Source organism: Oncorhynchus tshawytscha, linkage group LG10, assembly GCF_018296145.1.
Source record: "Oncorhynchus tshawytscha isolate Ot180627B linkage group LG10, Otsh_v2.0, whole genome shotgun sequence".
Classification (NCBI taxonomy): Eukaryota; Metazoa; Chordata; class Actinopteri; order Salmoniformes; family Salmonidae; genus Oncorhynchus; species Oncorhynchus tshawytscha.
The window spans coordinates 79745183-79760902 of NC_056438.1; the positions used below are offsets into that span (position 1 = coordinate 79745183).

Consider the following 15720-nt stretch of genomic DNA (forward strand, 5'->3'; position numbering starts at 1 on the left):
TAGTGGTTAGAGTTTAAGGGAGGCAGGGTAGCCTAGTGGTTAGAGTTTAAGGGTGGCAGGTAGCCTAGTGGTTAGAGTTTAAGGGAGGCAGGTAGCCTAGTGGTTAGAGTTTAAGGGCGGCAGGTAGCCTAGTGGTTAGAGTGTTGGACTAATAACCGAAAGGTTGCAAGTTCAAATCCCCGAGCTGACAAGGTACAAATCTGTCGTTCTGCCCCCTGAACAAGACAATTAACTCACTGTTCCCAGGCCGTCATTGAAAACTGACTTGCATAGTAAGGTAAAAATAAACAATACATTTTGTCGGTTTTCTGCATTAAACATTTTGACAATACATTCCGTTAGGAAGTCATATTTTCACAGATTAACTTTCAAGTTTTAGTTTGTCTTCTGGTTTTTATCTTGATGGGGGAGACCTTGCGTTTCGTGGCGACATTTTGTTTTTCATTGCGCGCGTTGACCGCTCGGGGTTGTAAAACGTCCTCGTCCTCTCCTGCCTGCTGCTTAGCAAAGTTCACAAACACCTGGAGAACAGAGAGATGAAAACCTATTACTATCAACACAATGTCAATGAAAACACTAATGTTCTGTAAAACACCTTTATAATCATATATTCACGACAGCTATTTCTCTCGCTGCTTGCTGAGTACGGTACCATCAATTTGTACTCCAGGATATTCTTTATTCAAGTCTTAATCTCTCATAATAAATCCTCCTGACCTCAGATGTCTTCCTGGCTGTGTTTGATGAGGTCATATTGCTGAGTCTATCCTTAAACATTGCCATGCTCATTACCACCTGTTGTGTGGTCTTTGAAACACTTAGTTGGTGCTTGTCTTTAAACCTAAATCCCAAACACCTAATCCCTAATCTTAACACCAGCCTTATAGTTACCCGATCTAGTGTAGTCTGATAGAGTAGTCACCTGATCTAGTGTAGTCTGATAGAGTAGTTACCTGATCTAGTGTAGTCTGTGATACAGAATAATCCTCTATATTGAGTTTGTCCTTGTTGGCGACCACCAGCTGGAAGATCCTAGCGAGGGAGGAGGAGGCGATCTCATACTGCAGAGTGTTGTAGTGTTTCTCCCTCTGGACACACCCTGGGAAGCTGCTCTCCATGAAGCTCTCTGCTGGACCCAGCTCTGGAGATACGCCTGCTTTAGCTGCCTTTACCTTCATGGTCACCACGTAGCCATCACCAAACCTGGAGAGCAGAGGGAGAGGGAGAGAGAGGTCACCATGTAGCCATCACCAAACCTGGAGAGCAGAGGGAGAGTGAGAGAGAGGTCACCATGTAGCCATCACCAAACCTGGAGAGCAGAGGGAGAGTGAGAGAGAGGTCACCATGTAGCCATCACCAAACCTGGAGAGCAGAGGGAGAGTGAGAGAGAGGTCACCATGTAGCCATCACCAAACCTGGAGAGCAGAGGGAGAGTGAGAGAGAGGTCACCATGTAGCCATCACCAAACCTGGAGAGCAGAGGGAGAGTGAGAGAGAGGTCACCGTGTAGCCATCACCAAACCTGGAGAGCAGAGGGAGAGTGAGAGAGAGGTCACCATGTAGCCATCACCAAACTTGGAGAGCAGAGGGAGAGGGAGAGAGATCACCATGTAGCCATCACCAAACCTGGAGAGCAGAGGGAGAGGGAGAGAGAGGTCACCATGTAGCCATCACCAAACCTGGAGAGCAGAGGGAGAGTGAGAGAGAGGTCACCATGTAGCCATCACCAAACCTGGAGAGCAGAGGGAGAGTGAGAGAGAGGTCACCATGTAGCCATCACCAAACTTGGAGAGCAGAGGGAGAGGGAGAGAGATCACCATGTAGCCATCACCAAACCTGGAGAGGAGAGGGAGAGAGAGAGAGAGAGGTCAGCCATCACCAAACCTGGAGCAGAGGGAGAGCATCACCATGTAGCCATCAAAACCTGGAGAGCAGAGGGAGAGACAGAGAGAGGTCACCATGTAGCCATCACCAAACCTGGAGAGGAGAGGGGGAGAGAGAGAGGTCACCATGTAGCCATCACCAAACTTGGAGAGGAGAGGGGGAGAGAGAACACCATGTAGCCATCACCAAACCTGGAGAGCAGAGGGAGAGAGAGAGGTCACCACATAGCCATCACCAAACCTGGAGAGGAGAGGGAGGTCACCATGTAGCCATCACCAAACCTGGAGAGGGAGAGAGAGATCACCACATAACCATCACCAAACCTGGAGAGGAGAGGGAGAGAGAGGTCACCACGTAGCCATCACCAAACCTGGAGAGGAGAGTGAGAGAGATCACCACGTAGCCATCAGCAAACCTGGAGATCAGAGGGAGAGAGAGGTCACCACATAGACATCACCAAACCTGGAGAGGAGAGGGAGGTCACCATGTAGCCATCACCAAACCTGAAGAGGGAGAGAGAGAGAGAGAGGTCACCATGTAGCCATCACCAAATCTGGAGAGGAGAGGGAGAGAGAGAGAGAGGTCACCACATAACCATCACCAAACCTGGAGAGGGAGGTCACCACATAGCCATCACCAAACCTGGAGAGGAGAGAGAGAGAGAGGTCACCATGTAGCCATCACCAAATCTGGAGAGGAGAGGGAGAGAGAGAGAGAGGTCACCACGTAGCCATCAACAATCCTGGAGATGAGAGGGAGAGAGAGATCACCACGTAGCCATCACCAAACCTGGAGAGCAGAGGGAGAGAGAGAGTCACCACATAGCCATCACCAAACCTGGAGAGGAGAGGGAGGTCACCATGTAGCTATCACCAAACCTGGAGAGGAGAGTGAGAGAGGTCACCACGTAGCCATCACCAAACCTGGAGAGGAGAGAGGTCACCACGTGCCATCACCAAACCTGGAGAGGAGAGGGAGAGAGAGGTCACCACATAGCCATCACCAATCCTGGAGAGGAGAGAGAGAGAGAGGTCACCATGTAGCCATCACCAAACCTGGAGAGGAGAGTGAGAGAGAGAGAGAGAGAGAGAGGTCACCACGTAGCCATCACCAAACCTGGAGAGGAAAGTGAGAGAGAGAGGTCACCATGTAGCCATCACCAATCCTGGAGAGGAGAGGGAGAGAGAGGTCACCACGTAGCCATCACCAAACCTGGAGAGGAGAGTGAGAGAGAGAGAGAGGTCACCATGTAGCCATCACCAATCCTGGAGAGGAGAGGGAGAGAGAGATCACCACGTAGCCATCACCAATCCTGGAGAGGAGAGAGAGAGAGAGAGAGAGGTCACCACGTAGCCATCACCAATCCTGGAGAGGAGAGTGAGAGAGCGAGGTCACCATGTAGCCATCACCAATCCTGGAGAGGAGAGAGAGAGAGAGACGGTGGAGTAAGTCAGGTGCCCATGAATAGACCAACAGGTGTGATTGATGAATGAAATAGGTAATAAACATGGGCTTTACTACACAGAAAACAGCACTTCTCCATCTTCAACACTTTTATTTAAATCAGTAGACATATAGCAATATCTTGAAATGTACAATACAGGTATCATGACGTTAACTTTTACAAACCTGTGTTTTTCCACTGGGGGCTTCAAATCCTACGATGTCTTTCTACTCAAAACCACAATTAATTTGATCAATCTGAGTCTTTAATTGAAAGAATTGAAAAGTGTGTCACCCTGCCTCTGTTTTGGTAAACAGCTGAGGGATGGGACAGTAGAAATGTAACCAACTCAAATTCGTAGACAAAGCAATGGATGCAAGGACTGACCATCCATGATATTAAAATTGTAGTTTTAAGCATGTTTTGAGGCTATACGGTGTTGGTTTACATTGTTAACAAACATTGTAGTAAAACAGGCTCATCATTTGGGTTCTGATGGGGTACGACAGTTGAACTAAGCTCATGTGACATTTATAATTTATATTTATTCTTCAACAATCAATGGATTAATTTATGAATTTATAAGTCCAAAGACTGATGTATCAACTAAGGACTCTAGCTTCAAAGTATTCAATAATGTGTGTTTGGTATGGAATCAAGGCATCAGAATGCACCAGAGAACACCAGAATAGAGCTCCCATACTTCACCATACTCTCCCAGCCCGGATCTCCCTGGCTGGCTACTTCACCATACTCTCCCAGCCCGGATCTCCCTGGCTGGCTACTTCACCATACTCTCCTAGCCCGGATCTCCCTGGCTGGCTACTTCACCATACTCTCCCAGCCCGGATCTCCCTGGCTGGCAACTTCACCATACTCTCCCAGCCCGGATCTCCCTGGCTGGCTACTTCACCATACTCTCCCAGCCCGGATCTCCCTGGCTGGCTACTTCACCATACTCTCCCAGCCCAGATCTCCCTGGCTGGCTACTTCACCATACTCTCCCAGCCCGGATCTCCCTGGCTGGCTACTTCACCATACTCTCCCAGCCCGGATCTCCCTGGCTGGCTAGCCCGGATCTCCCTGGCTGGCTACTTCACCATACTCTCCCAGCCCGGATCTCCCTGGCTGGCTACTTCACCATACTCTCCCAGCCCGGATCTCCCTGGCTGGCTACTTCACCATACTCTCCCAGCCCAGGGCTGGCTATCTCCCTGGCTGGCTGGCTACTTCACCATACTCTCCCAGCCCGGATCTCCCTGGCTGGCTACTTCACCATACTCTCCCAGCCCGGATCTCCCTGGCTGGCTACTTCACCATACTCTCCCAGCCCGGATCTCCCTGGCTGGCTACTTCACCATACTCTCCCAGCCCGGGATCTCCCTGGCTGGCTACTTCACCATACTCTCCCAGCCCAGAACTCCCTGGCTGGCTACATCACCATACTCTCCCAGCCCCCAACTCCCTGGCTGGCTACTTCACCATACTCTCCCAGCCCAGAACTCCCTGGCTGGCCATCAGCCCCCAACTCCCTGGCTGGCTAACTCCTGCCTGGATCTGGCTGGCTATCACCATACTCTCCCAGCCCGGATCTCCCTGGCTGGCCGCCCGGATCTCCCTGGCTGGCTACATCACCATACTCTCCCAGCCCCCAACTCCCTGGCTGGCTAATTCACCATACTCTCCCAGCCCAGATCTCCCTGGCTGGCTACATCACCATACTCTCCCAGCCCAGAACTCCCTGACTGGCTACATCACCATACTCTCCCAGCCCAGAACTCCCTGGCTGGCTACTTCACCATACTCTCCCAGCCCAGAACTCCCTGGCTGGCTACTTCACCATAGTCTCCCAGCCCAGAACTCCCTGGCTGGCTACTTCACCATACTCTCCCAGCCCCCAACTCCCTGGCTGGCTACTTCACCATACTCTCCCAGCCCGGAACTCCCTGGCTGGCTACATCACCATACTCTCCCAGCCCGGGATCTCCCTGGCTGGCTACATCACCATACTCTCCCAGCCCCCAACTCCCTGGCTGGCTAATTCACCATACTCTCCCAGCCCAGATCTCCCTGGCTGGCTACATCACCATACTCTCCCAGCCCAGAACTCCCTGGCTGGCTACATCACCATACTCTCCCAGCCCAGAACTCCCTGGCTGGCTACTTCACCATACTCTCCCAGCCCAGAACTCCCTGGCTGGCTACTTCACCATAGTCTCCCAGCCCAGAACTCCCTGGCTGGCTACTTCACCATACTCTCCCAGCCCAGAACTCCCTGTCTGGCTACTTCACCATACTCTCCCAGCCCAGAACTCCCTGGCTGGCTACATCACCATACTCTCCCAGCCCAGAACTCCCTGGCTGGCTACTTCACCATACTCTCCCAGCCCAGAACTCCCTGTCTGGCTACTTCACCATACTCTCCCAGCCCAGAACTCCCTGGCTGGCTACATCACCATACTCTCCCAGCCCAGAACTCCCTGGCTGGCTACTTCACCATAGTCTCCCAGCCCCCAACTCCCTGGCTGGCTACATTTATATTTGGCTGGTTACTCCATGTACTGTGATCAGTGACTCATTTAGATCTTGTCAAACCAAATGTGTTATTTTTCTTCTAATTTAATTTGAAATGATGTGATTGTTGTTAAATCTTCCTCTCTTTTTTTATGGTCCTTCAAGACAGATAGGAACACTTGTCCAGGGACACGACCAGTAGGGACAGAGTCTGGGGAGTGATGGCTATACTGAGGCCAGTGCAGGATGAGTGCCTACGTTACATGGAAGACATAGTTTACTTGTATTTGAGGTGCTGTACGGTAACAATATGGTAACAGACCTACTTGTATTTGAGGTGCTGTACGGAAACAGACCTACTTGTATTTGAGGTGCTGTACGGTAACAGTATGGTGACAGACCTACTTGTATTTGAGGTGCTGTACGGTAACAGTATGGTGACAGACCTACTTGTATTTGAGGTGCTGTACGGTAACAGTATGGTGACAGACCTACTTGTATTTGAGGTGCTGTACGGTAACAGTATGGTGACAGACCTACTTGTATTTGAGGTGCTGTACGGTAACAGTATGGTGACAGACCTACTTGTATTTGAGGTGCTGTACGGTAACAGTATGGTGACAGACCTACTTGTATTTGAGGTGCTGTACGGTAACAGTATGGTGACAGACCTACTTGTATTTGAGGTGCTGTACGGTAACAGTATGGTGACAGACCTACTTGTATTTGAGGTGCTGTACGGTAACAGTATGGTGACAGACCTACATGTATTTGAGGTGCTGTACGGTAACAGTATGGTGACAGACCTACTTGTATTTGAGGTGCTGTATGGTCCCCAGACATTTGAAGGTGCCGTTGACCATGATGGCCAACCGAGTGCACAGAGCTTCACACTCCTCCATGCTGGGGAGACAGAGGCAGACAGGCAGTCGGGAGACAGAGACAGACAGGCAGTCAACAGACAGACAGGCAGTCAATAGACAGAGACAGACAGGCAGTCAACAGACAGACAGGCAGTCAACAGACAGAGACAGACAGGCAGTCAACAGGCAGAGACAGACAGGCAGTCAACAGGCAGAGACAGACAGGCAGTCAACAGACAGACAGGCAGTCAATAGACAGAGATAGACAGGCAGTCAACAGACAGAGACAGACAGGCAGTCAACAGACAGACAGGCAGTCAACAGACAGAGACAGACAGGCAGTCAACAGGCAGAGACAGACAGGCAGTCAACAGGCAGAGACAGACAGGCAGTCAACAGACAGACAGGCAGGCAGTCAACAGACAGTGAAACAAGCAGAAACAAGCAGATGGCCACTCCAGTGTAGCATCTGGATTGCTGACATGACATTACCCATGTGTACTGACATGACATTACCCATGTGTACTGACATGACCCATGTGCACTGACATGACATGACCCATGTGCACTGACATGACATGACCCATGTGCACTAACATGACATTACCCATGTGCACTGACATGACATTACCCATGTGTACTGAAATGACCCATGTGCACTGACATGACATTACCCATGTGCACTGACATGACATTACCCATGTGTACTGACATGACCCATGTGCACTGACATGACTTTACCCATGTGTACTGACATGACATTACCCATGTGTAGACATGACATTACCCATATGTACTGACATGACATTACCCATGTGCACTGACATGACATTACCCATGTGCACTGACATGACATTACCCATGTGTACTGACATGACCCATGTGCACTGACATGACCTTACCCATGTGCACTGAAATGACCCATGTGCACTGACATGACATTACCCATGTGCACTGAAATGACATGACCCTTGTGCACTGACATGACATTACCCATATGTACTGACATGACATTACCCATGTGCACTGACATGACATTACCCATGTGCACTGACATGACATTACCCATGTGCACTGAAATGACATTACCCTTGTGCACTGACATGACATTACCCATATGTACTGACATGACATTACCCATGTGTACTGACATGACATTACCCATGTGTAGACATGACATTACCCATATGTACTGACATGACATTACCCATATGTACTGACATGACATTACCCATGTGCACTGACATGACATTACCCATGTGCACTGACATGACATTACCCATGTGTACTGACATGACATTACCCATGTGCACTGACATGACATTACCCATGTGTACTGACATGACCCATGTGTAGACATGACATTACCCATATGTACTGAAATGACATTACCCTTGTGCACTGACATGACATTACCCATGTGTACTGACATGACATTACCCATGTGCACTGACATGACATTACCCTTGTGCACTGACATGACATTACCCATGTGTACTGACATGACCCATGTGTAGACATGACATTACCCATATGTACTGAAATGACATTACCCTTGTGCACTGACATGACATTACCCATGTGTACTGACATGACATTACCCATGTGTACCACATTGCTATGTCTTGGACCAACACCAACAACACTAGTTCAGGTACAGTAATCCCATTGGACTGGACTTGTCTGGGAAGGTGTAGGGGAAGTGTGTGGGTATGTGTTTGTGTGTGTGTGGGGGGTGGGGGGGGTACCTGTGTGATGTCAAAACCACGGCCCTCCCGTCCTGGATGACACTCATAATGGCAGTCCACAGGAACCGTCGGGAGTGGGGGTCCATACCTGTAGTGGGTTCATCCTATAAGGACACACACACACACACACACACACACACACACAGTATAGTATATGTATAGTATATGTATAGTATATGTATAGTGTATGTATAGTGTATGTATAGTATATGTATAGTGTATGTATAGTATATGTATAGTATATGTATAGTATATGTATAGTGTATGTATAGTATATGTATAGTATATGTATAGTGTATGTATAGTATATGTATAGTATATGTATAGTATATGTATAGTATATGTATAGTATATGTATAGTGTATGTATAGTATATGTATAGTATATGTATAGTGTATGTATAGTATATGTATAGTATATGTATAGTGTATGTATATGTATAGTATATGTATTGTATATGTATAGTGTATGTATAGTGTATGTATAGTATATGTATAGTGTATGTATAGTGTATGTATAGTATATGTATAGTATATGTATAGTGTATGTATATGTATAGTATATGTATAGTGTATGTATAGTGTATGTATAGTATGTGTATAGTATATGTATAGTGTATGTATAGTGTATGTATAGTGTATGTATAGTATATGTATAGTGTATGTATATGTATAGTATATGTATAGTATATGTATAGTATATGTATAGTATATGTATAGTGTATGTATAGTATATGTATAGTGTATGTATAGTATATGTATAGTATATGTATAGTGTATGTATATGTATAGTATATGTATAGTGTATGTATAGTATATGTATAGTATATGTATAGTGTATGTATAGTATATGTATAGTATATGTATATGTATAGTGTGTGTATAGTGTATGTATGTATAGGATATGTATAGTGTATGTATAGTGTATGTATAGTGTATGTATAGTGTATGTATATGTATAGTATATGTATAGTGTATGTATAGTATATGTATAGTATATGTATAGTGTATGTATAGTGTATGTATAGTATATGTGTATGTATAGTATATGTATAGTGTATGTATAGTATATGTATAGTATATGTATAGTGTATGTATAGTGTATGTATAGTATATGTATAGTGTATGTATAGTGTATGTATAGTGTATGTATAGTATATGTATAGTGTATGTATAGTATATGTATAGTATATGTATAGTGTATGTATAGTGTATGTATATGTATAGTATATGTATAGTGTATGTATAGTGTATGTATAGTATGTGTATAGTATATGTATAGTATATGTATAGTATATGTATAGTATATGTATATGTATAGTATATGTATAGTATATGTATAGTGTATGTATAGTGTATGTATAGTATATAGTATAGTATATGTATAGTATATGTATAGTATATGTATAGTATATGTATATGTATAGTATATGTATAGTATATGTATAGTATATGTATAGTATATGTATAGTGTATGTATAGTGTATGTATAGTATATGTATAGTGTATGTATAGTATATGTATAGTATATGTATAGTATATGTATAGTATATGTATAGTATATGTATAGTGTATGTATAGTATATGTATAGTATATGTATAGTGTATGTATAGTGTATGTATAGTGTATGTATAGTATATGTATAGTGTATGTATAGTATATGTATAGTATATGTATAGTGTATGTATAGTGTATGTATAGTATATGTATAGTGTATGTATAGTATATGTATAGTATATGTATAGTGTATGTATAGTGTATGTATAGTATATGTATAGTATATGTATAGTATATGTATAGTATATGTATAGTATATGTATATGTATAGTATATGTATAGTATATGTATAGTGTATGTATAGTGTATGTATACTATATGTATAGTATATGTATAGTATATGTATAGTATATGTATAGTATATGTATAGTGTATGTATAGTATATGTATAGTATATGTATAGTGTATGTATAGTGTATGTATAGTATATGTATAGTGTATGTATAGTATATGTATAGTATATGTATAGTGTATGTATAGTATATGTATAGTATATGTATAGTGTATGTGTATGTATAGTGTATGTATAGTATATGTATAGTATATGTATAGTATATGTATAGTGTATGTATAGTGTATGTATAGTATATGTATAGTATATGTATAGTATATGTATAGTATATGTATAGTATATGTATAGTGTATGTATAGTATATGTATAGTATATGTATAGTATATGTATAGTATATGTATAGTATATGTATAGTGTATGTATAGTGTATGTATAGTGTATGTATAGTATATGTATAGTATATGTATAGTGTATGTATAGTATATGTATAGTATATGTATATGTATAGTGTGTGTATAGTGTATGTATGTATAGGATATGTATAGTGTATGTATAGTGTATGTATAGTGTATGTATAGTATTTGTATAGTGTATGTATAGTATATGTATAGTATATGTATAGTATTTGTATCGTGTATGTATAGTGTCACTGTATAACACTTAGTCATACTGTGTTTGTAATGTTATATAACTATTAGTTGTCCATATTGTCACAGGAAGGAAGTAATGAAATAACACACATCATGTCCAGCCTTCCACTGTGTCTGGTCTGATTTCTAGGTCTTTTTGGTGCCCTACACAAGTGGACAAACATATCACCCACACACTGTCCAAAAGACAGGCACATGTGGGGAATTAATAAAGTCCCATGCCATTGGCTGACTCACTAGTATAACCAGCCAATCATAGCTGGTTGGGGAGCCTGCCCCGCCTTTTCAATGGTAGGGGTTAAACACTGATTGGTTGACTCACCAGTAGAACCAGGGCTGGGCAGCCAATCATAGCGATGGCTGTGGAGAGTTTCCTCTTGTTGCCTCCGCTGTATGTTCCTGCACAGCGACCAGCGTACTCTGATAGACCCAGCTTCTGGATGCCCCAATCTGCCACCTAGTGGGGAGACAGGAGAGGTGCGGAATGTGTTACAAACGCAAAGGGTAAAATACATGAACGTTAACAGAAATACATACACACACCTGCATACACACACATACAGTATGCACATATATACATACAGTACACTACACTCATACACACACATACAGTATGCACATATATACATACAGTACACTACACTCATACACACACATACAGTATGCACATATACACATACAGTATGCACATATATACATACAGTACACTACACTCATACACACACATACAGTATGCACATATACACATACAGTATGCACATATATACATACAGTACACTACACTCATACACACACATACAGTATGCACATATATACATACAGTACACTACACTCATACACACACATACAGTATGCACATATATATATACAGTACACTACACTCATACACACACATACAGTATGCACATATATACATACAGTACACTACACTCATACACACACATACAGTATGCACATATATACATACAGTACACTACACTCATACACACACATACAGTATGCACATATACACATACAGTATGCACATATATACATACAGTACACTACACTCATACACACACATACAGTATGCACATATATACATACAGTACACTACACTCATACACACACATACAGTATGCACATATACACATACAGTATGCACATATATACATACAGTACACTACACTCATACACACACCTGCATACACACACATACAGTATGCACATATACACATACAGTATGCACATATATACATACAGTACACACACCTGCATACACACACATACAGTATGCACATATATACATACAGTACACCACACTCATACACACACATACAGTATGCACATATATACATACAGTACACTACTTCACACAAAAACAGACAGACAGACAGACAGACTTACAGACTTACAGACGAGACAGACAGACCAGACAGTATCTCCCATCTCTACTCACTCTGCTGATGTCTGACTCGGGGACCCCTCGGAGACGAGCGTAGAGGTAAAGATGTTCCCTGCCTGTCAGCAGGTCGTCTATAGCGTCAAACTGAGGGCAGTAGCCCATGTTCTGGTGCACGTCCAACATGTCCGACAGGATACTGAGTGACCACAGAGAAACAGCTGCTTGGACATCCGTTTGTTTCTACGTTGATTGAAATTCAAAAAAAGCGGTTCTATACTTGGCACAGTTTGTCAGTGGCTTCGGAGGATGAATACAACAACATTGAGTCTTTTCTTTCTGAAGGGTGGATCCAACACACACTATTTTTTTCCTCACATATTCCTGCGATGTGTTGTACCTGTATCCAGAGACAGTGGCCTCTCCAGAACTAACGTCTGTGTCCCCAGTCAACATCTTAAAGGTGGTCGTTTTCCCGGCTCCGTTCACTCCTAACAGACCGAAACACTGACAGCACAGAGACACGGTCAGACTAGTGAATCTGTTAAAGAAATGAGGTGGGGCAGAAGGTAGGTGAAAGGGACTATAAAGGGGAAGGTGGGGGGGGGCGGACAGACCTCTCCTGCAGGCACGCCCACACAGATCCTGTCCACCGCTTGTCTCGTCTTCCCAGAGTACGTCTGTAGAGAGGACAAAAAGAACCAGAGTTTGTTTAGACACAGGCTCACAGTATATAGGTAACAAATCAAATCAAATACACAGAAACCCAGCCTAAAACCCCAAACAGCAAGCAATGCAGGTGTAGAAGTGGCTAGGAAAAACACAGTGGCTAGGAAAAACTCCCTAGAAAGGCAAGAACCTAGGAAGAAACCTAGAGGCTCTGAGGGGTGACAACACATGCCTTTGTAACAGATGTGAAATAGCTAGCTAGTTAGCGGTGGTGCGCGCTAAATAGCGTTTCAATCGGTGACGTCACTCGCTCTGAGACCTTGAAGTAGTTGTTCCCCCTTTGCTCTGCAAGGGCAGCGGATTTTGTGGAGCGATGGGTAACGATGCTTCGTGGGTGACTGTTGTTGATGTGTGCAAAGGGTCCCTGGTTCGCGCCCGGGTATGGGCGAGGGGACGGTCTAAAGTTATACTGTTACACCTACAATCCAATATGTCCTCACAGTTTCCTCTCTTTGACCTAGTAGGTTACACACCGCATTTGACACATCCGGTTGTGATACAACAGATATTTGTTTGAGGAGTCTGTATGCACAAGTATGTTAATGATGGAGGGGTCTACTATGTCGTATTCAACTTCTTTGGGACTGGGGGGGGGCACTATTGAGTAGCTTGGATGAATAAGGTGCCCAGAGTAACACGGCCTGCTACTCAGGCCCAGTTGCTAATATATGCATATTATTGGTAGATTTGGATAGAAAACACTCTGAAGTTTCTAAAACTGTTTGAATGATGTCTGTGAGTTTAACAGAACTCATATGAAATCTGAGGTTTGTAGTTTTTCAACTCATGCCCTACATAGTGTCTTTGGGGTCATATTGCACTTCCTAACGCTCCCACTAGATGTCAACAGTCTTTAGAACCTTGTTTGATGCTTCTACTGTGAAGTGGGGCTGAAAGAGAGGGGAATGAGTCAGAGGTCTGGCAGATTTATCATGAGCTGACCACGCGGGTTCACATGATAGTTAACCTGCGTTCCATTGCAATTCTACAGACAAAGGAATTCTCTGGTTGGAACATTATTGAAGATTTATGATAAAAACATCCTAAAGATTGATTTTATACTTCGATTGACATGTTTCCACGAACTGTAATATAACTTTCGCATGGACTTGCCTGCGAGTCTTGAGTTTGGATTGTGTACTAAATGCACAAACAAAAAGGAGGTATTTGGACAGAAATGAGGGACTTTATCGAACAAATCAAACATTTATTGTGGAACTGGGATTCCTGGGAGTGCATTCTGATGAAGATCATCAAAGGTAAGTGAATATTTATAATGATATTTCTGACTTCTGTTGACTGCACAACATAGCGGATATCTGTTTGGCTGTTCTTCTTGTCTGAGCGCTATACTCAGATTATTGCATGGTATGCTTTTTTGGTAACGCTTTTTTGAAATCTGACACAGCGGTTGCATTAAGGAGAAGTTTATCTAAAGTTCCTTGTATAACACTTGTAGTTTCATCAACATTTATGATGAGTATTTCTGTAAATTGATGTGGCTCTCTGCAAAATCCCCGGATGTTTTGGAACTACTGAACATAACACGCCAATGTAAACTTTATCGAACAAAACATACATGTATTGTGTAACATGAAGTCCTATGAGTGTCATCTGATGAAGACCATCAAAGGTTAGGGATTCATTTAATCTCTATTTCTGCTTTTTGTGACTCCTTTCTTTGGCTGGAAAAATTAGCTGTGTTTTTCTGTGACTAGGTGCTTACCTAACATAATCGTTTAGTGTGCTTTTGCCGTAAAGCCTTTTTGAAATCAGACACTGTGGCTGGATTAACGAGAAGTGTATCTTTAAAACGGTGTAAAATACTTGTATGTTTGAGGAATTTAAATTGTGAGATTTCTGTTGTTTTGAATTTGGCGCCCTGCACTTCCACTGGCTGGTTGTCGAGGCGGGACGCTACCGTCCCCAACATCCCAGAGAGGTTTTAACCTTGCAGAGGTCTCTGATCTGGAGGATGTCACTCTTGTTCCCGCCGTTATAGATCCTCTCTCTCTCCGCCGCCACGTCCTCGTCCTCATCTTTAGGAGGGGGCCCTCGGAAGTCTGATAACCTGGAGGGGAGAATTGATTGATTGATTGAATGATTGATTGATCAAAACAACCCCTTTTCACACCGAATGTACGCAGAGTTTGAAATAAGCGTGGTTCTAACTTGAATGACCCACTAAATTAGGTCCATTTTCAGTGTGAATGGGATTTTAGTTTCCTATTGTGCAAAGACGGATAAAAAAAAATATCCTTCCACAATGATATTGGAGCTAGTTCCTCACCAGTGGTCGAGGAAGAAGCGGTACTCTATGAGGATAGTGAGGAGGAAATAGACACATCCCTCTATAGCCATGAAGACCAGGTTCTTCCCTACAAAGTCCCATTTGAAGGGATCCACGGCACGGTCCTCACCTGAAACACAACATGGGACAATGTACCAAGCCTTGACCCTCACAAGAGTTGGCACAAACAGATCCTGGTTACCAGGCTAGAGACGGGCCCGAATGAATAGGCTGAGTGTGGAAGTGTTGTAGGCTGGAGGAGGTTTAGAGAATAGATGAGTGTGGAGGTGTTGTAGGCTGGAGGAGGTTTAGAGAATAGATGAGTGTGGAAGTGTTGTAGGCTGGAGGAGGTTTAGAGAATAGATGAGT

The 15720-nt window shown here is 43.6% G+C and overlaps 1 protein-coding gene across 1 annotated transcript in view; it reads right to left on the minus strand.

Moving 5' to 3' along the window:
- Nucleotides 1–215: 215 nt before the first annotated feature.
- LOC112259680 (retinal-specific phospholipid-transporting ATPase ABCA4-like) overlaps nucleotides 216–15720 on the minus strand; it is a 97288-nt gene continuing 81783 nt past the window's right edge. The window contains exons 43-52 of the mRNA XM_042329161.1: nucleotides 15352–15481; nucleotides 15012–15132; nucleotides 12950–13012; nucleotides 12733–12839; nucleotides 12390–12531; nucleotides 11274–11408; nucleotides 8453–8556; nucleotides 6652–6744; nucleotides 954–1203; nucleotides 216–521 (exon numbers count right to left, since the gene is read on the minus strand). Of these exons, the coding sequence (XP_042185095.1) occupies nucleotides 369–521; nucleotides 954–1203; nucleotides 6652–6744; nucleotides 8453–8556; nucleotides 11274–11408; nucleotides 12390–12531; nucleotides 12733–12839; nucleotides 12950–13012; nucleotides 15012–15132; nucleotides 15352–15481 (1298 nt within the window). The 3' untranslated portion in view covers nucleotides 216–368. The remainder of the gene's footprint in view (nucleotides 522–953; nucleotides 1204–6651; nucleotides 6745–8452; nucleotides 8557–11273; nucleotides 11409–12389; nucleotides 12532–12732; nucleotides 12840–12949; nucleotides 13013–15011; nucleotides 15133–15351; nucleotides 15482–15720) is intronic.